The sequence below is a fragment of the Caloenas nicobarica genome, chromosome 30, assembly GCF_036013445.1.
Source record: "Caloenas nicobarica isolate bCalNic1 chromosome 30, bCalNic1.hap1, whole genome shotgun sequence".
In the NCBI taxonomy this organism is placed as follows: domain Eukaryota; kingdom Metazoa; phylum Chordata; class Aves; order Columbiformes; family Columbidae; genus Caloenas; species Caloenas nicobarica.
The window spans coordinates 3,361,027-3,388,560 of NC_088274.1; the positions used below are offsets into that span (position 1 = coordinate 3,361,027).

Here is a 27,534-nt window from a genome sequence, read left to right on the forward strand (position 1 = left end):
TATTTTCAGTTGGAATGACATCATAAGCGTTCGGTTACACCTAACAACAAATTATCCGTTATCAATAACAAAGTTAATAAACAATCTGATGCACAATGGTAGAGCATGCAGCAAAAACTGTTGAACGTTGAACATGCAGTGGAAAGCATTGACCAGGAGAAAACATTTTCAGCTTCAAATTTTGAGGTCGATCTGTTTCAGATCACTCAAGGTGGGGAGGGAAGAAAATGTATTTCTAGATTGAGAAATTGCTAATTTGAAAGAGCTTCCCTAGGAGAAAACGTTATTCTTTTCCAGTATTTCTAGTTAGCTGTTATCATCAAGACAAGATGGTGACTTTCTCTTAGTTTTGATTTACTCAAAATGTTTCAATTTTCAAATTTTAGCTGTAATAATGCATGGCTGTTCCATGATTCATTCCTTGCAAACTGTCAATATTTGTATTATGTGCTAGTGCTAGAGTCAGGTTATGGTTGAACTCAGTGACCCTGAGGGTCTCTTCCAACCTAAATTCTACGATATTATGATTCTATTCAAAACCAATACATGGGTATGCTGAGACTATTTATTTATTTATTTGTTTAAATTCATAAGTATGAATTCAATCCCAGAGTTGCAGGATCTCATGGCTCAAAATGGCAGCACCAGAGGTGGCAGGATCACCTCAGAACACAAAATGGTGGCACCAGGGGCACTAAAATCACCTCAAAACACAAAATGGTGTCACCAGAATCACCTCAAAACATGAAATGGTGGCATCGGGGCATCAAAATCACCTCAGCACACAAAATGTCAGCACCAGGGACACCAAAATCACCTCAAAACACACACAAAAAAGCAGAAATTCCAGGTAAGAAAGCAAAATGGACTTTTTTTTAAATTCCACGTACTCCGGGAGGTTGGTCCCTAGCGAACATCCCCCAGGTGTGCCAGTTCATGTTGCGGCGAAATGCAGTGTGTTCGGTTTCGCCAAATCCGTACAGATATTGGGAGGCCAAACGGGTTGAAATCTGGATGAACATGTCGCTGAAGGTGAAGGTTGGAAGCTGCGAATCCCAGCTGAAATGGGGGAAATAGAACAAGATGGCAGGAAGTGTCTAAAAATCTCATTATTCTCCAATTTGGAGTAAAGCTTTTATGGTTATCAAGAAAACTTCAACAACATTAGGACTTTAATAATTTAATGTATTTTTTGCACAGATTATGTTGAAATCTTGGGTGTAAATCAAATTTTTTTCTGTTAGAAACTAAGTCACACTCTGATAGTTCTTCCAGCAACTACCATAGACATGGGAGGCCAAATCATGGAATAAATACTTTTTGCCAACCAGAGTAAATTAAGACAATTTGCAATTAAATTTTTATTATTTTAAAGAAGAGTTTAGTATTTGGCAGGTGGGGTTGTTTTATGGGACGGACACAAAAACTTGTCTTGTGGCATTTAGAACAGATGGGACAATAAAATGTTTTGGCTGGAAAATTAAAAAAAGAAAAAGGAAAAAGGTGAAGAAAAAAAAGGGATGGGGAAGAAATAATGAAATATTGAGGTGAAATTAAATTAAATTTATAAATAAAAGAAAAATGAAATTAACAAAATTAAATGAAAAACTTAAATTGGCAAAATGAAATGAAAAAATAAACAAAAAATGAAAAATACAAATTAAAAAATAAATTTTAAAAAAAGGAAAAATAAAATCAGTATAATTAAATTAAAAAATTAAATTAAATGAGTGTGGCTTACATCACCATCCCTGTGCTTCGGCGTCGGACCTGGATGCCAAATGGTTTGTCCTGAACCACCACATCATAAAGTCGATTCTCAACTGTGCTCTCGGGGGCCGTGGGGAGATTTAGCGGAACTGGCACCTTGTACCGTTCATTTGCATAATCATAAATCTATACATGGAAAATGCACATGGAATATGCATAAATTAGCAAGTTACATTTTCAAGAATTCAAGATAAAAATAGTGAAAACATTTTCTTGTAATCACAGAAGTCAGGGATTGGAAGTGACCTCGAAATACCATCCAGTCCAATCCCCCCGCCGGAGCAGGAACACTCAAATGAGATTACACAGGAAGGTGTCCAGGCGGGTTTTGAATGTCGCCAGAGAAAGAGACTCCACAACCTTGCTGGGCAGCCTGTTCTTCTCATATTTAAGTGGAACCTCCTGTGTTCCTGTTTGTACCCATTGCCCCTTGTCCTATCCTTGATTGTCACTGGGAAGAGCCTGGCTCCATCCTCCTGACACTCACCCTTTCCACGTTTATAACCATTAATGAGGTCACCCCTCAGTCTCCTCTTCTCCAAGATAAAGAGACTCAGCTCCTTCAGCCTTTCCTCATAAGGGAAGGGAACTTTCCTTGTTGCTTCCCCACATCCTCTGACAACAGCCTTATATTCTTCCCAGCTCCACTCCATCATCTTCGTGGCTCTGCAGTGAGCTCTCTCTAGCAGTTCCCTGTCCTTCTTCTACTAGAGGGGCCCAGAACTGGACACAATATTCCAGATGTGGTCTCACCAGGGCAGAGTAGAGGGGCAGGAGAACCTCCCTCAACCTACTAACCACCCCCCTTCTAATCCACCCCAGAATGCCATTGGCCTTCCTGGCCACAAGGGCACAGTCCTGGCTCATGGTCATCCTGCTGTCCCCCACGGCTCCCAGGTCCCTTTCTCCTACACTGCTCTCCAACAGGTTGTTCCCCAACTTATGCTGGAACTAGATGCAAGACTCTATACTTGCCCTTGCTCTATTATTTCCTTAAGTTTCTCCCTGCCCAGCTCTCCAGCCTGTCCAGGTCTCTAGATGGCAGCACAGTCTTCTGGTGTGTCAGCCACTCCTCCCAGTCTGGTGTCATCAGCGAACTTGATGGCAGTGCACTCTATTCCCTCATCCAAGTCGTTGATGAATATTTTGAATAGTACTGGTCCCAGTACTGACCCTTGAGGGACCCCACTAGATACTCCTATTGGCCAATACAAATTAATCTACAGACTGAAAGACTTGGACTCGGACATAGAAAATGGTTCCATTTTTTCTCACCAATAACAGTAAAAAAATCTGAATTACTGAATTATGGTTGAGTCCATTTCCTGAAATAAGCATTCCATTTCAATATATGTTCTTTCACAAATTCCTTTAAAATATTTGGGTTGGGAAATTAAGAACCTTTATTTTGGGCCAGAAATGGCTTATTTAATTTTGGGGGTATATTGATTTAAATATATTTTTATGTGCGGTAAACAAATTTCAATATTTGGGTTGAATTTCTAGCCAGATTTAAGAGAATTTTCTTCGGGTATCATAGAAGTTGGCATGAGTCAATTCAAGCCTAAGAGCAATAAAAGCAATTTGGTTAAAACGAGAAATTTATTTGGATAACAAAAAAAAATGAGCACACACATTATTCCTGGAAATCACGTTATTCTGACCAGTGGAAGAACATAAATTTGAAGAAATTCACCTTAAATTGCAGCATGTGGTTGGTGTGATATATCACCTCCAGGCGCAGGGTGCTGATCGGTGACGTGGATTTCTGGGACGCTTCGAGGTCCTTCCCTGTGAAGGTGACATTGGCTGTCACACCAGATGACACATATGTGACATCAGCAATGGAATAATCGTTGTCAGGGCCGTTGTAGTAGCAGTAGGGGATGCTAAAATCAGAGGTGACTTCCTGCGGGTGGAAATGTGATGAGTTGATTTCCTTTCAATTTATATTTGCTTTCTCAAATTCCTTCAAAATATTTGGGTTGGGAAATCAAGAATCTTTATTTGGGGCCAGGAATGACTCAATTATTTAAATTAACAGAAACAAATAAAATAAATTAATAAAAATATAAATGAAATCATATTTAAATTAATATTAACTAATAACTACTTAAATTAATTTAAACTTTCTGGTTCACCGACTTTTTAAAATTACCTTTTGTTTTATTTTTATTTAGCAACAAGATTTCCAAACCTCTTGTTTTCAACCAGCTAACTAATTAATTTTGAATTTGGCCCCAAAATCTTCATGCTGGTGTTAAACAATAAAGAAGTGGCACTGAACCCACCGATCTCTAGACTATGTTAATTATAATTAATTAGCTCAAGTCTGTTCAGTCCCATCTGTATCATCACAAAGTGACCATGATTTGATATTCCCTCTATCTGTGAATTTCACCTCAAAAAACCAAAAATTAAAAAACAACTTTAAATCTTCATTGTCTGGCCATTTTGGACACCTTCAAGAGAATGTGCCCAAAATTAATTCATATAAATATCTGGATTTATAAAAAATAGAGATTTAAATTAGATTTAGCAGGGTTTGGCGGGTTTTTTTAATACAATGAGGGTGGATGAAAATTCTAGGATTTCTTCTGAGAATCTTCTCAATTCCAGAGGAATCTGGGTCATTTAAATATCGTCCATTATTTGTTCATTATTTACTGAGATTTATTTATTTTTTTAGTGAGTATAAGCCTTGGTGATTTCAAGTCTATTTGACTTTTTACAAATTGGTTACCAACTTACAAAAAATGCCAAGGTTTTCCTCTATTTTTCTCATACTTCAGAAGACCAGAAGTTGTTGAAAATTGTGGTATTTTCAACAAAAGTCCTTGAAAGGACAAATGAGACAGTTTCTTTTGTTGTAAAAAAAAAAAAAAAAAATCCCCAATTCGTTTTCAGAAAATTTTCCTACCGCCCAGATGCAGCCGAGCTGTTCGCAGTTTTCCTTGGATGCATTTGGGTTGGGATCACAATCAAATTTCTCATTATTGCTGATTCCCAGTGTCCATCTTAACGAGTATGATTTTCCAAGTTCCAGCTGGAGCCCTTGTATGAGAGTAACCTATAAATATTAAACAATTAAGCATTATTAAATTCTATTTTTTTTTTCAGATCCTTAAAAGCAAGAAATTTCCCTGAACAAAACTCAGCACCTCTGCAGAGAAACCTTCATTTTTACAAACTTACATATTTGAAATTCCTGCCTGGAACATCTGAAAAAGATCTGATCCTGCAGATAAGTCCACTTTTTGAAAAAATGAATTTTTATTCTAAAATTTTAACTTCTGTGGGGTTTAGTTTTAAATTTAATTTTTAAAATTTTAACTTAAATGTTTAATTTTTACAATTTAAAAAGTGTTGAAAAGTGTCAATATTATTTACCCTCCTACAATATCGACTAAAATCCTAGAGCTGTTCCTCCCCTTATAAATTAATCTACCTGTGTAAATAAATGCAAATATAAAAGTTGTGTTGCATGCAATGTTTGAGGAGATCCTTTTTAATGTTATTATGTATATTATTAAAACAAATGCCTATATTATTAATATAAAATATGTGTATTATTAATAACATAATTAACATTATTATTAAGGTAAACATCATAATTTTACTTTTTAGTAAAATACATCACCTATACTGTGGCATTTGCCGTAGTACTAACTAATCTGCTTTTCAATATATAAAATGCAGGAAAATTGGACTGAAAGGTTTCTATTTTTTACCTTATTTACAGGATCATAGGTGAAATTATGTGATGAAATTTGCATGTTGTTGTTCTGCAACACGGTGACGGACACTGGTTCCTGGAGCAATCCCAAAATTTTTATTTCTTCGAACATCAGGTTGTTGGGATCCACGTAGCTGTTGTGTGTGACATTCATTTCTAGAACGTTCTGAGGAATAATGAAATAATTTTGTTGAATTGCCAAAATTTCTCCCGATTTAAATTGGCGAGCAATGTTATTTTCCTGGGTTATATATATATAAAATTCTTATGTAATTATAGATGTTTCTGTATTAAATGCATAATATACGTATGCATATAATAAGTTCATGTTCTTCATCTCACTCATTATAGACATTCAGCTAGATTTTTTAAAAATATACCAGATCTTCAGTCAAATTTTATAATTTTTGAGATAAAAAAATCCATTCATTTCCTTCCTTATCCCAACTGCCACGGATGCTTTACAATTTCTGTGCTCTATAAACTGTTATAAACTCCAGAAAGTTGTTTTGGGGGTTTTGAGTTTTTTTCAGTTCTGCAGAAAAATTGGAATCTGCAGATATTAAAAATAATTAGAGGAAGAAAAGACAAATTTTATATTTCCTTCTTGGTCAAGTGACAATATTTTGAAATGGCAATTTTTCAGATACTTCGCTTTTAATTAAAAAATCTAGGAAAATAGGGAGAGAAAAAAAAGAGAATATTAGTGATTAAAATTTTAAATTAAAACTAGATCCTTTAAGAAATATTTATACTTACATTGGAAACTTTGAAGTCATAGGAAATGTAGTTTTTTCCGGTAACCGTGCCTAAGATGTGGAATGAGATGGCACGAAAAAAATAAAGCGAGAAGAGCAAAAAAATTCATTATTATTATTAATAATTAATTCTTAATATAATTATAATTAATATATCGTTAATATTTTTATCATTCCTGTTAACTCCAAAGCTGCCCTACTGTGGGACAAACTGCAACAACTTACAATATGTTTTGAAGAGGAAAAAACATTCTGCCAATACAAATCTTTTGACAAATTGACCTGGGGTGTCAAAATGTCTACATTTGCCTGAAATTTTGATTTTTTCATTGTCTTTTTCCAGTTCAGAAGTTGAGCTCTGATGTTATTAATATGTGCTACTGGGGTGCCAAAAAACACCTAACCTGCCCATTTTTGCCCGTACGTTATGTATTTTTTTTATTTTAATTATTCCTACCCTTAGAAACCTATTTTTTATTACTTTTGACAGCCTTTTCTTGATGTCTGTCATAACCCACTTTTTTTTTTCTCCCAAATTATTAATAATTTTCTCTTGCATGAAGGAACAAACTCCAATTAAATCCAATCGAGTTATACATACTATAAACTTATTAAATGAATAAAATTATATATAAATTTCATTGGATTCTACAATATAGAGAATTTATTTTCTTTATGATAATTCCAATAAAAATAAAAATTAAATGAAAAATGAAAAAACACATTAAAATAAAAAATAAAATAACCCCGCAAATTAAAAATTAAAAAAAAAGAATTAAAATAAAATAAAAATAAAACCAGAAATGTAGTGAAGGACCACAAACTCCGATGAAATTCAATTGAGTTATACATATTATAAACTTATTATATGAATTAAATTATGGATAAATTTAATTGGATTTTGTAATATAGAGAATTTATTTTATTTAATATAATAATTAAATTACTGAAATTGAATAAATTATCTATATTATAAAATCGAATTAAATTTTAAACAATTAAAATTATGAATATAATAATGCCGAATATAATATAGAGATATAGTAATAACATAGTAATAATGCAGCAATAGTTATAAAAACACAAATATAAAAATATAAGAATAAAACCTTTAATACAAGCTTGAGTATTTCATAAAATATCTTCTAAAAATAATTTTGGAATAAAGGTTTAAACTGTTTTCTGTCTTTTCTAGAAAATGTATCTTGAAGGATAAAACTTCAAAAGGCACCTGAAGGATTTAAATATCTAAAGTGATTTAAATCTCATGAAAAATGGATGCAAAACCAAATCCTCAAAAATTCAATGTTGTTCATTTTCCAAAAATTCCTTTGCCTCAAAATTAAAATAGTATTTTGCTTGGCGTCATTGCTCCAGAATCACCTGGACTCTGAAGTTGTCCATTGGCACAATTAAAAAAAAAAAGAATTTATCCTAAAATAAAAGTTTTTTTACTTCAGTTGAATTAAGTTCTGAATTTAGTGTCACACTAAAGTTTTTTTCTTAATGGTTGGCTAAATCTTTGCATAAATTAGACTGTTGTGAAATCTGAAGAAGAAAAAATTCCAAAAAACTAAGAAGATTGCATTTTTCTACATGTAGTAATAATAACTTGTTGCAACTTTATTAAAGAAAAATTTAATTTAAATTTTAGGTAATTTAATTTTAAATGAAATTTAAGATTTAATTTTATTATTAAAATTTAATTTTATGTCACAATTTAATTTAATTTCAATTATAGTTATTTTACTTAAATTAATTACATCTACTTTAATTTAAAATGTAATTAATTTAAAAAATAATTAAATTTAAAAATTAAAATTAATTTATTTAAAAATATTTTTAAATGAAACAAATTACTTTTAAAGCTTAAACATAATTTAAATTTGTTAAATTATGCTCCTCAAATCCACGATTCGAACCTGCAAGTATTAGTATTCGGATTTTCATAATTCCTTCATCATGACAGTCGACTCACCTATCGATTCTCCATCATCCCAGAATAATTCCCCAATGGCTTCATTAGCGTCATCCAGCGCGATGATGAGTCCCAGGGGATTCTTACGGCTGTAAGGAAAAAAAAGCAATTGAATATAATAAATTATAATTAATTTAAATTAAAGTATATAATAAATAGCTAGATAGTCTGTAATTTTCTTATTAAGAGTTGAATGTTCAGCAGGGTTTTGAAACTTTGTGAATTATAAAATTATTTTAAAAATTTTAAAATCCCCCCTCTGGTTCATCACTGACCATGTTTTGTCTCCAGCTGCAGCAGCAAGAAGTGACTGGGAGTTATTGCCAAATTTCAAATAGCAAATGCGGAAGATTACTAAATAATGATATACCAAAACCCACAGATATTGCTACTGATAAGAACGTAATGTTGTGATGTAGGGTGATATTAACAGTAATAATAATAATAATAATAATAATAATAATAATAATAATAATATTAACACTGATAATGCCGATAATACTGCTAGTGGTAATATTAATGTCGATATTTACGATAATTCTAATTTTAAAAAAATAAATAAAAAATAAAAAACACATTAAAATGAAAAATAAAAATTAAATTAAATTTAAAATAAAATTAAAAATTAAAATTAAAAAATAAAAATAAAAAATTAAATATAAATTAAATATAAATTTAAAAAATAAAAAAATTTAAATTAAATATAAATTAAAAATAAAAATGAAATCAAGAATAAATACAAAACCAAAACCCAAAAACCAAACCCCAAAATTAAAATAAAATTTAAAAATAGAAATAGAAACCAAACAAAAAAACCCAACAAACAATATTCAAAATACTAAGTATAAAAAGAAAAAATAATTAAAAAATTAAATAAAATAAAAATCAAACAAAAAAATTAAAACAAAATCAAAAATAAAAACAAACCCAAACAAAAAACAATAAAAAATAAATACAAAAATTAAAATTAAAAAATTACAATTAACCTAGCTAATTAAAAATAAAAGCAACAAATAACAAAAAATAAAAACAAAAAATAAAATAAAAAGTCAAAACTTTCAAATAAAAATAAAAACAAACCTGGAAATGATGATAATGATAGTAATGCCATTTTTTCCTGCAACCAGGTGGCCATGAGTCCCCTCCTGCTCCTCATTCCCCAGCAGTTCAGGCTGGGTTTACTCAGTTCAGGCCAGGTTTACCCTGTTTAGGCCAGGTTTACCCAGCAGCTCAGGCCGGGTTTACCCATTAGCTCAGGCCGGGTTTACCTGGCTGCCGTCGTGCTGGCCGGGCGCTGGGTGGGGAAGATGTGTCCGCCGCGCAGGTGCAGCCCCAGCTGCTCCGCGGGTAGATACAAGTCCCAGTGCTGCCGCCGCACCCACAGCCGTCCACCCTAATTAACAGGGGAAATAATTAATTATTCCTGCACAGGTGTCGCTTCTTTCTTCATTTGCTGTTTTGCAACATCTGTATCACTGGCAGCCGTGAATGTCCAACCAGCAGAGACCACAACACTGCAAAATTCTATCTATAGATAAGTCTACTTATAGAATTTCATCTTACTAATTCATCTTATTCTAGCAGATTATTTAATTAATGAGCAACCCCGCAACAGCCTCTAATGAACCACGGCCCTTTCCCACTCACTGAAACCACTACCAGGGGGTGGGAAATGGATTTTCAACAGCAACCTTCTGTGTGTTAGTAAGAGTATGAATATGTACTATATATTGTTTAATATCATAATTAGATATTCGTTACACATTCAATATAATATATTATATATTAATTACATCTTTAATATATTAAACATATTATAACATATATAATATTGCATATATTATACTCATTATATAGTCAATAGATTTTAAAAATATATGTCATATATTTTAAATAATTGATATATAATCTAGATATCTAATATCTATTTAATATTTATTTCTCTAAATGTATGTAATATACAGTGCACATATTATATGTAAAACTATGTACAAATATCGTGTAATGATATAGTAACAATACAGTAATAATACAATATGGTAAAAATACATATATGTATTGGATGTTATATATATAATTTATTTCTAGAAAGGAGATCAGCAACGTTTTGTGCATTATTAATGATATAATTAATCTATTAATATCTTAATGTATTTCTTAATATATTTCAATATGTTTAATTTATTTAATATATTTAATATAGTCTATCTTTATTGGTATAGTTCATATGTATAGATATTAGATATATCTTAAATACATATTTAATATCTATAAAATGTATATTTATTAAAAGACATAATCTATACTATTTTGCGCATATTATATATTCTATGTAATAATCTATGCAATTTATTTCCAGAAAGGAGATCAGCAACATTTTGTGCATTATTAATAGTATGAACATATTCTTATGTTCATATAGATTTTGAAATATTGAATATATTTAATGCTATTTACTTAATGAATATATTTTTATATCTTTTAATATTGTAATTAATATATTGGTAAATTAATAATTTTAATGTTTCATTCAACCCGTTGCTCCTCAGTCCCCAACTCAACCCCCAGCCCCGTCGCCCTTGGTACCCCCTAATTAATCCCAATTACTCACCGAATGGTAATCGTACCAGACTGCATCAGGGATGTACGCCTGGATCACCTCCACTCCCTGGCAGTGCAAAACAAAATTTATTTCAATTTCAAGCCTTAATTTCAGCAATGTCACCCTTTGAACCCCTTCTTCTTCTTCTTCTTCTTCCTGTTGTTGATGTTATTCATACTACTAATATTATTAACTATATTGTGATATAATACATTAATCATATCCCTTATTAATATTATTACTATAACTATTAATATTATTATTTCTATTATTGTTGATTTTATTATTACTCTTTAGGAACATTGTCAAATCTTAATTTTCTTTATTCGATGTTAGCTTTTTCAGATATGAAAAAAACACAACACATTTTGTTTTGCAAAACAAAAATTCCTGTGGATTTTGGACAAGATTTTGCAATGGGAAAAGCATCAATTTGTTATTTATTTTTTCTCTTGTTGAATCACAGGGAAAAAGTGAAATCAGGTGAGAAATGAAATGCAGAATTTTGCAAAGGGAGAGGAAGATTTGCTTAAGGACAGGAAAGCAGAACTAATCGGATATAAAATTTAATGGTACAAAATGGCAAAATTTTCTAATTCAACAGTGATAAAATTATATTGTGGGCTCTCTCACAGTGAGTAGAAAATAAAGGAAAAAAACACTTATGAGGAGTCCAAAGACAAGCATCTGATTAATATGCTTAACTATATAAAAAGGTAAACATATAAAAATAAAATATAAAATACACACATATAACGTTAAAATTTAAATAAAAATATTAATATATGAAAATAAAACAAAAATTTAAATTATGAATATATAAATATCTAAATTTAAAATTAAAACTTATATTAAAAATATTTCTAAATATCTAAACTTAAACTTCACATTTAAATTAAATATATATATAAATCATAAAAATATATAACATATAAATTTAAAGAGAAAATGGAGTTTAAGGAGAAAATTAAATTTAGAAAAAAATGAATTTAAAGAGATAATGAACTTGGAGAAAATGGTATTTAATATGCATGAAAGAAGGATATAATCAAAGTTTATATTAAGACACGTGTTTCCACTGGAGATGTATTAAAGCTCATAAAAAAAATAGAAATACAAATACATTTAAAAACTCATGAAAATAAAAAGCTCTTTGGGAATTCTCTTTCCCATTGTCACTAAGATAATTCAGGCTAAAATTCGACCAGGGCAATTTGTCCAGTTCATCAGGGAAAACGTATTAACATTTTTAAAGTAAAATTTTATTTTATTTCCCAGTTTAAAAAATAGAGCAGGAGTGTGAGTTCAGGGAAATACATCTGCCAAAAATAGGAGAATTCAGACTTTTAAACCAATTAAAAATATCACCTCTGGTCTGAATAAGAGAGAAAATCCACGGGTAGTTTCAAACAGAGGGAATATTTTTTTTTTTTTTCTTTTTTTTTTTTACCAGCACTTCCCTGAGGTGCTGGTGACTCGAGGTGAATTAATTAATTACAAATAATTAATTGAGAATTACTGGCTCAAGCACAGGGGTGATGAGGAGCCCAGGACCCCAGAGGAATTGTTTATCCACATTCCATGTCACTTCATCGGAATAAAACCTGTTAAAAAAATAGGAAAACAGAGGCATTAATTGCACTTATAGAATAACAGATTAATTAATATTGTCAGAGGCAATCCTAATGTTTCAAGGTCACGGTTTTCTAAAATCACTATTGAAAAGTGTCATATGGTGATGCCACAAGACTATTAAAAATTAAAAGAAATTATAATGTTTAAAATACTTAAAAAACTTAAAATAAAATAAAAATTTAAAATTTCAATTAAAATTTAAAAACTTATTAAAATTTTGTAATATATATCCAAATGGAGAAGAATTTAATCAACTGCCAATGGCATTTTGTAACTGCAAAATGATTTGAAATGAACATTTTTAATGCTATTTTTATTTTTTTAATCAATTTAATTAAGTTGAATTAACTTTTTAAATGCTAGATTTAGGTTGTGGTTGGACTCGATAAGACCCCAAGAATATCTTAAACCAAAATGATTCGATAATTCTATGAATATAGACATCTGCACAGATGCCAACGGGGAAATTGTAAATTTGTAAATTCCAGGGAAATTCTGGGAGTTGTGGGAAATTTGTGGTTCGCACTCGTGGAGCAGTGGCCGTGCCACTGTGTCGCCGCGGGTGTGGGCGCGGTAGAAGAGCGTGTACAGGTACGGCAGCAGCGTGTAGCGGATGCTCAGGTAGAGCTTGGAGGAGTTCACCAGAATGGAATTGGCACCAAAAATGGCAGGATCCTGTGGCTGGAAAGAGACAAACACAAATAAAATAAAAATAAAAAGAAGAAATAAGAATAAGGAATTAAAAAATAAACAAAACCATAAAATATAAATAAAATAAAGATCAAAACAAAGTAAAAATAAAGTAAAAATAATAAAGTAAAAATAAAGTAAAAATAACAATAAAAATAAAAAAATAATGAGAAATTTAAAAATAAACAAAAACATAAATAAAAATAAAATATAAATATAAATAAAGTAAAAAATATATACAATGAAAAACTAAACCCAAGTAAAAATAAAGAATAAAAATAAAGCAAAAGTAATTTTAAAATAAAAAATAAAAGTAAAAATAAAAATAGAAGTAAAAATAAAAATAAACGTAAAAATAAATGATCATTGCTCTTGCGCATTCAGGATACAACAGCAGCGGATGGCTCTCACAGCAGGAAGCACTTGCTGCTCGTTGGAGCCACCATCAGGTCCAAATCTGGTGTCACATGAGGATTTCAGAATTTCAGAAAATGAAATTACACTGAACGCGTTTCCTGGTACCATAAATTAACCCGACAAAGCTGAACCTTCTTGAGCAAGGATTTCCCAAAGCATAATTTTGAACCAGCATAAGCATCAGTGAGAGAAATTTAACTATCAGAATTTAATTTAATTTTCAGAATAGAAAGTTGTACCAGAATAGAAAGAATAGAAAGTTGTGGGATTTACCACTTACGATACATTTCTCAGTGTTGTGGTTCCTGGAAAAGGGGTAAAATGCTCCCACTTGCATCCACCGTCTGCAAAGTTCTTCTGACACATCTTCAAAGAAACCGCAAATATCTGCTCCCACCTAACAATAAAAAGAAAAAAAATGTTGTCTGGCATATTGCACCTCAAATCTCTACCAAAAAAAAAAAATTTTTTCAATTCATCCCTACTTGCTGACCAGGGTAACACAGTCATTCAAAACATCTTTGCAAAATTTCATTTTTACCAAATTTTATTTCTGCAAAATTTTGTTTCTGCAAAATTCATTTCTACCAAATCTTATGTCTACAATATTTCATTTCTACCCTTCTTCCAAACCAATCGTCTGTACCTAAATTTTCCCATTGTATTTTTCTCTAGTTGAAGCACAGAATTTCTGAAGTTTCTAAGATTTTTGGGGTTTTTTTTTTCAAGAGAACTAGTCAGGTAAATACAGATTTTTCTGTATTTTTTTCCACCTCCAAGGTCTGAAATTAATTTTATAGCCACACTATCTCCACACTGGGAGTTGGAATAATTTGTACTTAAGAATTGAAATTGAAATTAAAATTAAACTAAATATTAATTCAGAAAGTAGTTCAAAAGTCACATAAATTCAAACTCTGAAAAGTAAAATGGGTATTTAATGAGCCTCGCTTCAGTTATTAATAAATGACAAAGAGCAGAGATACCAGTGGCTGGAAATGAAGAAAATATTTGATAATGAAAACTAAACTAGATAAATAATGAATAACAACAATGATAATAAAATAAATACTAAGAATGAAATAAATAATAAAATCAACAATTAGGTAAATAATTAAATAAGTAATGAAGATGGAGTAAGATCAATTAAAAAAATCAATACTGTGGTAAATAATGAAATATTAAAAGAAAAATAAATTACTTTATATGATTGATTGTATTTTAATTTATATATTTTATATAAATATATTCTATATATATTTTATATATATTCTTTTAATTTACTTATATGTTTATGTATTTTAATGTTTTATATAATTATTTATCTGTATGATTTGATTTATTTTATTCTATATTCTATTTTAATTTCCATTAGTTAATGTAATTTATTAATAAATTTATTTATAATACATAATTATCTGTGCATTTTTCTTTAATTGTATTTTTATATCCTATTTTAATTTCTATTAATTCATGGTTTATTCATACAATTATTTAAATGTTTAATTTTTAAAATTTTTGAATTACTTATAGATTTTAAATTTTTTTAAAAAATTATTTCTTAGAATTTTATATTTGCGGTTCCCGCACATAGGGGATGCCGAAGAGGCCGAACTCCAGCATGCCGGGAATGGCCCAGTGCAGGTGCTCCCAGGTGGCCGCGTTATCCCCCAGCCAGTGCCCGGCAAATTTCCCCGACCCTGCAAACGTCGACCGTGAGAGCAGGAAGCTGCGCTTGCCTGGAAAGAGACGTTCAATGGCACTGGAAGAGAAGGAGGTTGGGATTAGGGAAATTAATCAAAATAATAAGATAAAGGAAAAATATAAAAATTAAAATGAATAAAATGAAATAAAATTTAAAACATTAATATGAAAATAAGGATAACGATAAAAACAAATACAAAACCAAAAGAAAATAAAGTGAAAATAAAAAAGTGAAAATAAAAAAGTGAAAATAAAAATAAGTACAAAAGCAAAAAATAAAAAAATTAACACCCTTCGAAAATAAAAATAAAAAATAGTTGTGGAGATGAGTGGATTTGTATCAGGCAATTTCCTATTTCTTTTTATTTCTTCATTTACATTGTTAAATAATCTAAGGACACAAATTCCCTTAAGTTTAACCAGGTGGTTTTTAACTACCTTAGTAATATTAAAATTTCTTTATTATTAAATATTTTTTATTAAATATAGTCTTTCTGTAAATTTTTGTCTGCCAACTTTCACCATATTTGAACTCCAAATAATTTAAGGTCAGGTTTCCTTTTGTCTTCCTCTCCCCAGCATGTCATCACTGATATCCAACACTAGGACTTTGAATTTTGATTCACAATTTAATTATAATTTTTAAAGAAAGCACTGAGACTTCAGATTTTGAATCATAATTCAATTCCAATTTAAAAAACACTACAATTTAAAATTTTGATTCAGAATTCTATTCCAATTTTTTAAAATTTCCAATTTTGAATGCCCAGGTTCAAGCCATTGCAGGGAAATGTTTCTTGATCCCCAGATTCCACAGGGGATGAAATTGCTCCTTTTCTCAAAATAAAATTGCTCATTTTCTTGAAATACCATTGCTTATTTTCTCTAAATATTGAAAATTTCCCTTTTTCACCCAAATTTTCAGGCGGATTCCTCACCGTTGTGTCGAGATGGTCATGGAGTAGCCAAACAGACTGTGAACGTCATATTGTCTCCCCCAGTGCTGCACAGCGTCCATGCAGAGTGTCTGGGCGTACAGGAGTCTGTCAACAATATCTGCAGTGCATTGAAATTGATAAAATTCCCTCATTTTTTAAAAAAATAAATCAATTTAATTACAGGAAAAATCAGTATTTCTGTTCTTGGTGTTTTTTTTTTTTTTTTCCTTCATGCACATTAATGACATTTTGTCCCTTTTCTCAGTTTTTAACCCCAAGAAAAAAGCGACAATTTCTCCCTGGTGTCGTACAATGTTACTGCAGGTTTCCAATTTTATGAATTTAATTTTTTTTTTCCAATTTAATAAACTTAAATCCACCTTCCAGATCGATTTTGCCTGCAAATAATGATTTATCCAAAACAACAACACGCCAAATTTTTTAATAATTTGATCTGACCATGTACTGGCAAATTTCAATTTCTTGAGAAAGAATTCAAACTTTTTAGCTGATTGGACAATAATTCACAAATATTTTGATTTATATTATTTTTCACTCCACAGCTAAAGACGAGGGACTTACGGGGCGTGAAAGGAGGATAATTCAGGTCATTCTGCTCACAGCCCCTAGTTGAGCCTGGAATAAAGCTGGCTACTTCATTCATATCCTGAAAAAATTGCAAATTGCAAATTTAAAATATCACGTTTATGCATAACAATAATTTCTGGGTTTTCAGCCAAATATACAGTTACAAACCCAGCAGCAACTTGAAGGACGTCATCCAGCAAGGAAGAAATGAATTTACAAAGTAATTTTAAATATTTAAAATAATAAAAATAAAAATTACAATAAAATTTATAACAAAATAGATTAAAATGAAAATAAAAAGAAAAATAAGCATAAAAATTAAAATTACTACTAATTAAAAATCTTTCTGAATGTCAAAAAGCTGATTTTAAGTGGTGATGGTCACTCCACTCAAACTGGAGAAATTAAGCAAAATAATTCTTCCCAAATCCCGCGTTAAGAACAAATGTTATTTGTTCTGGCCTGGAAATTATTAGAAACAATATATTATAATCATATATTATAATTAATATACATAATATACATTATACTATAATTATTTTCTGGAGGGAAAGAATTTCTCCCAAAAGGTGTCATTTATTAAAACTAAAAGCTAAACCAGTAATTACCATCCTGGACTCAGTTCTTGGATAAATTGAATTACATTCAATTATTTTAAATTACTGAAAGAAGCATCACATTAAATTTCTAACAAAATCCATCTGACGCCAGAAAAACAAGTATTTTACCCAAACACATTGAACAGAAAATACACAAATTCCACATGGATTTCAGGTTATTTGCAGGAAATGTTCCTTTGAATCAATCCAGACCAATCTGCCTTCTTTTTGCAAAATGTGAAAGTTTGGGGGAATTACTCACAATCCAGATCCCGTCGTAGGGCACCTGGTTGTAAAATATTTGACATTCCTCCACCCACCAGTTGGTGCACTCGGGGTTGGTGAAGTCGGGGAAGACGGTTCTTCCTGGCCACACCTGCCAATAAAAATGCAGAAATAATTGATTTTTTTAAATGAATTTGCAGAAAGATTGAAATTCTCAGGTTTCCTTCAAAATCCTGGGCATTGTTCTATTGGAGAAACATTTGGGAATAAAATTAATAATTTTGTAGGACAGCTTTGATACCATGATTGGAAGAAGGTTTTTGAGCTGTAAATCACAAACATTATCCTTATTAATTAATATGAATTATCATTATTAATATTATATATATTTTAATATATTAATTGCAATTCTAATTAATATGAGTTATCATTATTAATTATATTATTCTTAATTTTACACACAGAAACAAGGCAGAAAGCAGCTTCAGTAACTGATGAGTTCTGAACTCATCAAATCAAATATTATTTTGAAGTTATGAAAATTTTCCAAATTTGTCATCTTTTTCTAAAGAGTAAAGTGGGAAATAGAAAATAAAAAGATATCTTCCAAACCTTCACAATCTCTTTCCTTTTGAAAAAACCAAAATATTAAGAAAATTTGAGAATGTTGCAAAGTTTTGAAAATAGCAAAAAAATTGCTCAAATTGACTGGATTTTTTTTACCTCTCCAATTAACGGTGTGACTCCATCTGACTCATTAACCCAAATTTTCCGGTTTTGGCCCCTCTCATAGGCCAGGTAGGGGGAACCATCAGCCAGAGCCTCAGTACTGATGGCAGGATCCTAAAAAAGGGAAAAATCAGCCCAAAAGAAGAGTTTTCTCTTGGTTATTAGTTCTCTAGAGCAAGTCTGTAGAGCCCAGTGGCTACACAGAATGATGTCTACTGTCACAACATTAATAACAAAGGAGAAGGAGAAGAAGGAGGAGGGGAAGGAGGAGGAGAAGGAGGAGAAAAAAATAAAAAGAAAAAAGAAAAAATCAAAATAAAAATTAAAATTGAAAATGAAAATGAGCATGAAAATGAACATGAAAATAATAAATAATGTACACTAATTATGCAGAGCACAGCAACAATGCAGAAAGATGTGTCATGTTAAAACATATATAGCATTATGTTAATAGTAGTAATAAAAATATATATAAATAAAAAGCTAGAAAAAATTTTAGATAATAATAAATCAATAAACAATAATAAAAATGAATACAATTAATAATATGTTATTATCTATAATTATTAAAATAATATTAAAGTAAATTATTGTAATATATAATATATACAATGATTATGTTACGTTATGTTACATAGGATAGGATGTGATATGATATTAATAATTTTTTATATGTAACTGTTGTCTACACCAATTTTTTGTTTGCTACACTGTTTCTGTAGGACCCAGCACCCACATGGAAAGATGTCTCAAGTCACAACATACATATTAAAATATAGATATATATGAAATATATATATTGATAATACTGCTATTTAAAATGAAATAATATGATTTAAAATGGAAAAATATTTTTTTTTAATTCTTACCAGGATGAGGATATATTTTTGCCCATAATTATGCAGAAAGCTTTGAAAACTGGGGAGATCTTTATAATTCACTTGGTCATAAGTAAAATCTTTTCTGGCCTCCATGTAGTCAATGTCCGTGTACTGGACGTCCTGCGAGAAGACAGTTTGAAATTTTGGTTAAAAATTGGTGAAAATTTGGGTTAAAAATTCCCATAAGCAGAAGGATGTGGACACCTACAGGATTTTTTTCGACTGCTATCGGTTCCTAAATTGGGGAAAAGAAAACAGCAAGAAATATCCATGTACTGGACTTCCTGGGCGGAGATGGTTCAAAATTGTGGTTACAAATTTTGTTTAAAATTCTGATTAAGAATTGGTGAAAAATTGGGATAAAAATTCCCAGAAAAGCAGCTGGATGTTGGCACCTACATAATTTTTTTTAACTGCTATCCATTCCTGAATTGGGGAAAATTTAGCTAGAAATATCTGTGTACTGGATGTCCTGTGAGGAGATGGTTCAAAATTTTTGTGAAAATTGTGGTGAAAAACTGGTGAAAATTTAGGTTAAAAATTGAGAGAAAAAATAGTGAGAAATGAGGAAACGTGGAAAGAAACATATTGAGCTGGAAAACTGAACTGAAAATTTACTCCCACAAAAAAAGTAATGAATGACGTTTAAAATTTGTACAGAAAACTGAAAAAAGAGGAAAAAAATCTGATTTTTACTCACATAAGGGAGGCCGATGGCTCGATTCCGCTCCACGACAGCCTTCACCTCCTCAAGCGACTCATAGCCATAGCGGCTCAGCTGGAAACCCAGCGCCCAATAGGACGGGAGTGCCGGCAGCCCGATAAACTGGGAATTCAACCCCAAAATAGTGAGTGGCGGCGGTTTGATAACACAAAATTCTCTGATTCTCTCTCAAATTATTCTATAATTCTATAACGATCCTATAATTCTATAATTCTAAATTCTAAAATGATTCTATAATTCTGTAATTCTAAGTTCTAAAATTATTCTATATTTCTAAATTCTACAATGATTCTCTAACGTACCGTCACGTACTCCTGCACCACCTGCTCGGGGGTGTCACCCAAAAAGACGTAAAAATCGAGAATTCCCCCGATTGTGCGGTAGGTGACAGCCGGTGTTGGCTGCAGGGCAAACTCTGCGAGCAAAAAAATGCAACGAGATCAATTTGGGATGTTACCTAAATCTCAAACAAATGTGATGCTGAGATGAAAGACTGAAAAATTATAGAAAATATCAAACAAAAGTATTGAAGGAAACCCAAACCCGTTACAGGAACTTTAAACACAGGTGGAAATTTTCAAGGTTTGGTTTGGTTTTTTTTTCCTTAAACATGATCATTTAAATAACATATTTACATTTTTTTTGTAATATTTATCGAGCAAACATCCTTACGCATGGTGCTGCAGATCATTTTTTTTTTTTCCATATTTATGGAGAAAATATCCTTACCCATGGCATTGCTGTTCATCAAGAAAACGCCAAGCGAGGCGCCGGTGGTGTCTTCCAAACACAAGAAGAAAGTCTGAACGCCATATAAATTATCCATGTTCTAAAGGTAAACAGAAACATGATTTTTTTTTTTTCAGTCAAACTTCATGCACACTGTGGTATCTCAAAAATATCCCACATGTGAAGTTAAATGTGTCAAAAGGAAATAAAAATAAAATTGCCAACATGAATTTAATTATTTTTATTTTTCTGTTTTTTGGGAATGTCTTTGAGTTGCTTAAAATCAAAAGCCTGAATTTGAGGAAAACAAATTATTTCAAAGTTAAAATTTATAAATTTCATCTCGAGTAAGGATGGAAAGAAAACAAAAGAGAACTTTTCTACAAGTTTTCTCGAGGCAAATTCTAATTTTCTGTTCAAAATACAAAATAGACATTGCAGCCTATAGATGATGCCTCAAAATTTTGAAAGATAATTCTAAAATATTAATTAACGGAGCTGCTGACATTAATTAACATCAAGCTGCTCCCTGAATCGCTTTCGTGTCACTCCAAATTCAGTGTATCCTCCTAAAAAATGTTGCGAATCTAAGTCAGAAAAAGGAATAAGCAAAGAAAAATAATATAAAAGCTGATTTGAAATCAAAAATTGAATGAAATCTCAAATGCAAAATCAAATACTGATTTTAAACCATGAATCCAATACTGATTTTAAATCACAAAGGTTTGCACATTGACACAGTGATAGAGCGATATTTTGCCAAAACCACGCAGATTTGGGGTAAAACGCCTCATTGCAGATGGAAGAATACGCATTTACATTTTTTGAAAAGTGTGTACCCTAGAAATCACCTGGGGAAAAAAGTAGAAAATGGAGAAAAAAGTAATTGCTGGCAGACCTGCTGCTAAGGGCATGTTTGCATTATTTCTTAAGATATGAGACAACAAAAGGAAAAATTCTAAATCTACTGAATTTTGCACATGGCAGTGCACGGACAGGAAAAAACCCAACAAATTCAATCCAAATATTTCCAAAAATCTATTTCAACAGGATTTTTTTTTGCTGTATCTCACATTTTTGTGACATTTGATGAGCGTTTAAGGGAGAGAACTTGGTGGATATTGATGTGCCAACTATGGCTGAATTCAAAAATTTACCCCAAAAGGAGAAAAATCTAAAAAAGTTAAGATCTTACAGCTGAAGGGGCGGTGTCTCGGCTAAACATGGGCCATGTTTTCCAGTTGACATCATGTCGGAATTGCTTGTGCACGTGCTCGCCCACCCCATAGATGTTGTCGCTGGGGAGTTTGATGGAAATTTGTAAAAATTGTTCAGAGTAGATAAGTGGCCCAATGGTAGTGTCAAACCTGGAAAAAAAAAGTTAAAATATTGTGTAAATTCTTTTATTTTATCCATTCATATTCATAAACTTCTCCCCAGAACCCCAAATTTTTATTTAAGAATTTTCATCTTGTGCCACTACTAATTTTTGTAGTCTGCATCTCATAATTTGGCCAAAATCATGTAAAAATACAGGATGTTTTTAATAATAATGTATTAATTATGAATTATTTTCATTTAAACCATAAAACGCAACATTCTTTTTTTTTTCCAAAATAAATTAAAATCTAAGGAAAATTTAAGCAATCTCCAAACAGCCCAATATTTTTTCTTCAAAATTAAAAGAATTTAAGGAAAATTGAAGCAATCCTCCATAGTACTGTTTCAAATAGGTCCCAAATTATTTTGCCAAATTCAATGAAAACCCGTGGAAAATTTGAGAAATGTTTTAGAGTGCTGTTTCTAATAGATCCCACTAAATTAAAAAATTCATGTGCCAAATTAGTCCTGAGCACTCACTGCTTCTTTCACATGCTTGCTAATGAGGCTATTAAGAAAGCAAATAACGAGAAAAACAAAATAAATCCTAATTACTAAAATTTGAAGAATTCATAGCAGTCAGCTAAGTAATCACTTTAAAAATGTATTTAATAAATATATCCTCTCAACGCTTCCACCTTTTGGTGGGTTTTCACGCTGTCAGTCCAACTTTGATTTCTTGAGGTTTGCAGTTGTGGTTTTTTTAGAAAACAAAGACATTAAAAATTTCAAGTGGAAAACAAGATGGTAACATCTAAAACCCATGAGAAAGAGCTCCTAAAACCCCAAATTTTATGTAGAAAGAGTCTTTCCATCCTGTTCATCCATCAAAAGAAGATGACAAAACCCAAACCCCATGAGATAGACCACCTAAAATCTCATTTTTTTGTGGTCTTTCAATCATGTTCATCCATCAAAAGAAGATGGTAAAGCCCAAACACAGTGAGACAGAGCTCCTAAAATTCCCAATTTTATGTGGAAAGAGTCTTTCCACCCCAATTTTTTTTGTGGAAAGCCTTTTTCCATCTTGTTTATCCATCAAAAGAAGATGGTGAAACCCAAACCTGATGAGATAGAGCTCCTAAAATTCCCAATTGTTTGTCTTTCCATCATGTCCATCTATCAAAGAGAAGCAGCTCTTTGCAAACCAAAAGGGCACTGGAGGTAACTGAGCTCCAGTGCGAACAACTGGTGTCACGGTTTTCTGGAGAAAACGCCCCAGAATGACTCACACAACTTTCCCGCTGCTGGCCCGTGTCACCCGGAGGCCGAAGGGGTTTTCCTGGACAGCCACGGCGTAGGTCAGGGTGGAGGCGGCTGGAGCCGTGAATGGGCCCACGTGCTCATGGGGAACTTCAAACCGTTGGTTCTTTGGGTCTGTGAGCTGTGCAGGGTTAAAGGACAACAGAGGTTTAGTGAACAAAATTAGAAATTTGGAAATTAGAGAAAGGAAAAAAAATAAAAAGAAGAAATGAAGAAGAAAAAAGTAAAAAGAAAGATGAGAAAGAAAGATGAGAAAGAAAGATGAGAAAGAAAGATGAGAAAGAAAGATGAGAAAGAAAGATGAGAAAGAAAGACACAAAAAACCCCCACAAAAATAAATACAAAATTAAATACAAAAATAATAAGTACAAAAATAATAAGTACAAAAATAAAAAAATAAGTACAAAAATAATTACAAAAATAAATAAATAAGTACAAAAATTAAAAAATAGGAGGAAAACGGAAAAAGGAAAAAGGAAAAAAGGAAAATATTTTAAAAGAGTTTTTAAAAGAGAAAAATATAAGGAAAAACAGTAAAGAAGGAAAAAACAGTAAATAAAGAAAAAATGAAGAAATGGGAAGACAAGAAATGAAAAAGAAAGGACAGTTTGAAAAAATGGAAGACAAAATTGGATCTTTTTAAAATGAATTTGCAATTTTTCTCACAGAGAAGAGGAATTATTGGCCTTTATACATCCCTCCAGAACCCCATCCTGCCCCAGTCCCAAATCTGCCCCAACTGGTGCCCAAGTCACCATGAAGCGCAGGCGAGTCCGTGTCTGGAACTGCATGGTCAGCAGAACGGAGCCGATGTCCTGGCCAAAGAGTGATGGCGATGGGAGACGAGTCAGCGTCGCTTCCAGCCCTGGCGGGGGAATAATGAAATTAAAATAAGGTCAAATAAAATATAAAATATAACATATAAATTATATAACATATAATAAAATTAATTAAACTAAAGCGAAGCAGAGCAGAGCAGTTTTGGTGTGGACTCACCCTGGGGCGTGTCCCGTGGCCCCGTGTCCACCCTGTAGCCGTGGGCAGAGGAGAAGAAGCACCAGGGGGCACTGCTGGTGCTGAGGGGGCTCCAGCAGCAGCCACGTCGCGCGCACAGTGCCTGGGGCGAAAAACCCATATTTTGGGACAAAATAATCCCAGAATAACACCCACCCACCCACAAAATATACAATATTTATAATATCTCTATATATTTGCACACACAGATTTGGGGATGAAAACTCATATATTGTACAGAGAAATGGCACAATAACACCCACTCATTCCAAATATATCCAATATTTATAATATTTCCATATTTTGACTCTGGCTCCAAGTGGGTTTTCAGGTGGCAAAGAGCATGGAGAAGTTTTGGGGATTGAAAGTGGAAAATTGTTAATTAATTCTGAAAATAAAATTAAAATTTTGAACATTTGGTCTTTATTAAGACCATGAGTGACACGAATCAGGTGAAGAAATTATTGAAACGGGGGAATTATTGTGGTAACAGGCAAAAACGTGAAAAAAGTCATGTGCTGAAGGCTGGATAAATGCTGGAGATTTTATCTTATTTTATTTCTTTTTATCTTTATTTTATTTTATTTTATTGTATTGTATTGTATTTTATTTATTTTATTTTATTATTTATTACCCTGCCTTTGATAACCTGGGCTTTGATAGTATTTATCACTTTGTATAAATAATCATTAACTCTCTCCGGGCCATAAAAACCATAAAACCCATATAACCCACCCAACAGCTACTGACCCTCTCCACCCCCAAAAGTAATTTAAAATGTAATTTTTAAATGTAATTTAAACATAATTTTAAAATGTAATTTAAATGTCTTTTTAAGTGTTATTTAAATGTAATATTTAAGTGTAATTTAATGTATTTTTTCCAGTGCTATTTAAATGTATTTTTTCAATGTAATTTATATGTATTTTTAAATGATTATTTAAATAAATTGCATGAAATGAGCTTACATGGCATTTAAACAAATTGTCATTTTCCCAGAGAGCATTTAACCTGAAATCCACTTAGCAGTAAAACAAGCAGCAGCAAATCACCATTATTATTATTATTATTATTATTATTATTATTATTATTATTATTATTATTATTATTATTATCATCATCATCATCATCATTATCATTATCATTATCATTATACATTTATTTATTAGTTAATATTTGATGTGGGTCACTTGGTACAGTTCAAAAATATCAATGATTTTAGCAGCCAAATTGTATTAAATGTTATTTTATAATATTTTGAGAGTGGTTTTTACTGGAAAACCAAAATAATGCAAGATTTTCTAAATTCTGATCTCCATTACCAATGGACATACAATTTGCTTCAGAAAATATTGCAATATTTCTGCCTAAAATTTAAATTTAAATCAACACGTGGATTTTGTCACTGCTCCAACTGCAGAAAATTTCTCCGAGGAAAAAAAATCCAGCTTGGGTTGAAATTGGTTAAATGGGTGACTGTTGGTGGCTGCACCTCACCAAAAATTGTTTAAAAAATCCTTTTTCTAGTACAAAAAATTTTATTTTCTTTTGTTAATCTTGGAACAATTTATCCCGTATTTTATAGTCTACAGTGGGGGTTTCTTTACAGATTTTTCTCATTTTTCAGACCTTGGTGGCAACTTCATCCGGGATGCAGTCTATGCGTTCTGCTATTTCCACACTGGGGCAATTTGGGGAAAATTCTGTGAAGGAGAGAAATGAAGAGATTAAATTCAAGAATTTAAATGAAATTTTTTATTATTCTTACTATTACTGTTACTACTACTATTTTTAATTTTCATTTTAATGTTACTACAACTAATTTGGATTGTAATGCTATTTTTAATTTTAATTTTAGTATTACTACAATTTTTACTTTTAATTTTAATATTATTTTTTATTGTTACTCTATTATTTTTATTATTATACAATGTTCTTTTAATGATTTTCCCAAGTTGTTTCTCATCCTCCTCTTTTGCCAATTAGAAGCAAAAGGAAATTGAGGTTTAGGGGGAATATTATTTTATCACACAATAAAATTTGCCTTTAATTATGCTATATCTCATTTATTTCCACAGTTCAACATCCTCGTTATCAGCACGTGACTCCAGTTCACCTTTGGTTAATGATAAAACATCAAGAGCCATAAAAATTTCTGCAAACGGCAGAAGAAAAATGTTTATCGTCTTTTTTTTTTTTTAAGGGATTGGTGATTTTTCCACATTTCTGAAGACCTCGATCACAACATGCATTAAAATAATCAGATCCTGGGGGCAGCATCCAATTTCCACAGATTATAAAATACTTCTAAAATTTTAAATATTTTTTAAATTTTAAATTGTATTTATATCTATTATAATTGTATTTATATCTATATTAGTTATATTTATATAACGGACATATAAATAATCCACATCAGATCCTGGGGACAGTGCCAAATTTCTGCAGTTTCTAAAATAATCTTAAAATTTTAAATAATTTTTAATTTTTAAATATTATTTCTATCTATTATAATCGTATTTCTATCAATATAATTTTATTTATATATAATTTTAGAGAGATATAAAAAAGTAAATTTTAAAATATATATGCATTTATATAGTTTATTATCTATTATATGTAACTATATCTTAATGTATTATTTTTATATGTAATTTTATTTTATCGAAGAGATAATTTGATTTCTTTTTTAATTTGGCACTTACGGGTGCTCTGGGACGCAGGTTCCCTCGTTGCTAAAATCCCGATGAGGACACAGGCCACAGCCACCACCAGGCAGAAGAGGACAATAAATATAATTTCCAATTTGCTGAATTTCCTCTTTTCCATCTCTGCCCAGAAGAAGGAAACAAAAAAATTACAATTTTGGGAAAATCTAGAAATTATTTCAATATTAAATCACATCCCTATTACCAGAAGGGCCAAGTGCAAAAATTACCTTTCCTTTTCTGCATTTAAATATTCACAAAACAAAATTTTCATTCCACTCTAATTATGAAGAATTTTTTTCATTTTCCTGAAGCACCCAAACTAAAAATGAATTGATCTGCACATTTTAGTTCTATAAGTTTGATTTTTTCCAACCAACAAAAAAATCCTCTTGTATAAATGAGGATATTAATTGGCCCTAATATATCTATCTATCCATCTATCTACAGGGTGAGATAGTTATTT

General features: G+C 31.2%; 1 protein-coding gene across 1 annotated transcript in view; it reads right to left on the reverse strand.

Annotated features, from left to right (window-relative positions):
- Positions 1-27,189, reverse strand: part of LOC135999803 (maltase-glucoamylase-like) — a 42,872-nt gene extending 15,683 nt beyond the window's left edge. Inside the window, exons 1-27 of the mRNA XM_065653379.1 lie at positions 27,066-27,189; positions 25,990-26,063; positions 24,343-24,463; positions 24,102-24,211; positions 23,316-23,467; positions 21,899-22,070; positions 20,704-20,803; positions 20,277-20,389; positions 19,951-20,076; positions 19,239-19,370; positions 18,364-18,483; positions 17,678-17,791; positions 16,811-16,895; positions 16,229-16,346; positions 15,177-15,348; positions 13,867-13,983; positions 13,006-13,160; positions 12,364-12,448; positions 10,854-10,910; positions 9,511-9,635; positions 8,243-8,331; positions 6,266-6,315; positions 5,502-5,672; positions 4,691-4,840; positions 3,467-3,679; positions 1,742-1,896; positions 891-1,059 (exon numbers count right to left, since the gene is read on the reverse strand). Of these exons, the coding sequence (XP_065509451.1) occupies positions 891-1,059; positions 1,742-1,896; positions 3,467-3,679; positions 4,691-4,840; positions 5,502-5,672; positions 6,266-6,315; positions 8,243-8,331; positions 9,511-9,635; positions 10,854-10,910; positions 12,364-12,448; positions 13,006-13,160; positions 13,867-13,983; positions 15,177-15,348; positions 16,229-16,346; positions 16,811-16,895; positions 17,678-17,791; positions 18,364-18,483; positions 19,239-19,370; positions 19,951-20,076; positions 20,277-20,389; positions 20,704-20,803; positions 21,899-22,070; positions 23,316-23,467; positions 24,102-24,211; positions 24,343-24,463; positions 25,990-26,063; positions 27,066-27,189 (3,369 nt within the window). The remainder of the gene's footprint in view (positions 1-890; positions 1,060-1,741; positions 1,897-3,466; positions 3,680-4,690; positions 4,841-5,501; positions 5,673-6,265; positions 6,316-8,242; positions 8,332-9,510; positions 9,636-10,853; positions 10,911-12,363; positions 12,449-13,005; positions 13,161-13,866; positions 13,984-15,176; positions 15,349-16,228; positions 16,347-16,810; positions 16,896-17,677; positions 17,792-18,363; positions 18,484-19,238; positions 19,371-19,950; positions 20,077-20,276; positions 20,390-20,703; positions 20,804-21,898; positions 22,071-23,315; positions 23,468-24,101; positions 24,212-24,342; positions 24,464-25,989; positions 26,064-27,065) is intronic.
- Between the last annotated feature and the right edge of the window lie 345 nt (positions 27,190-27,534).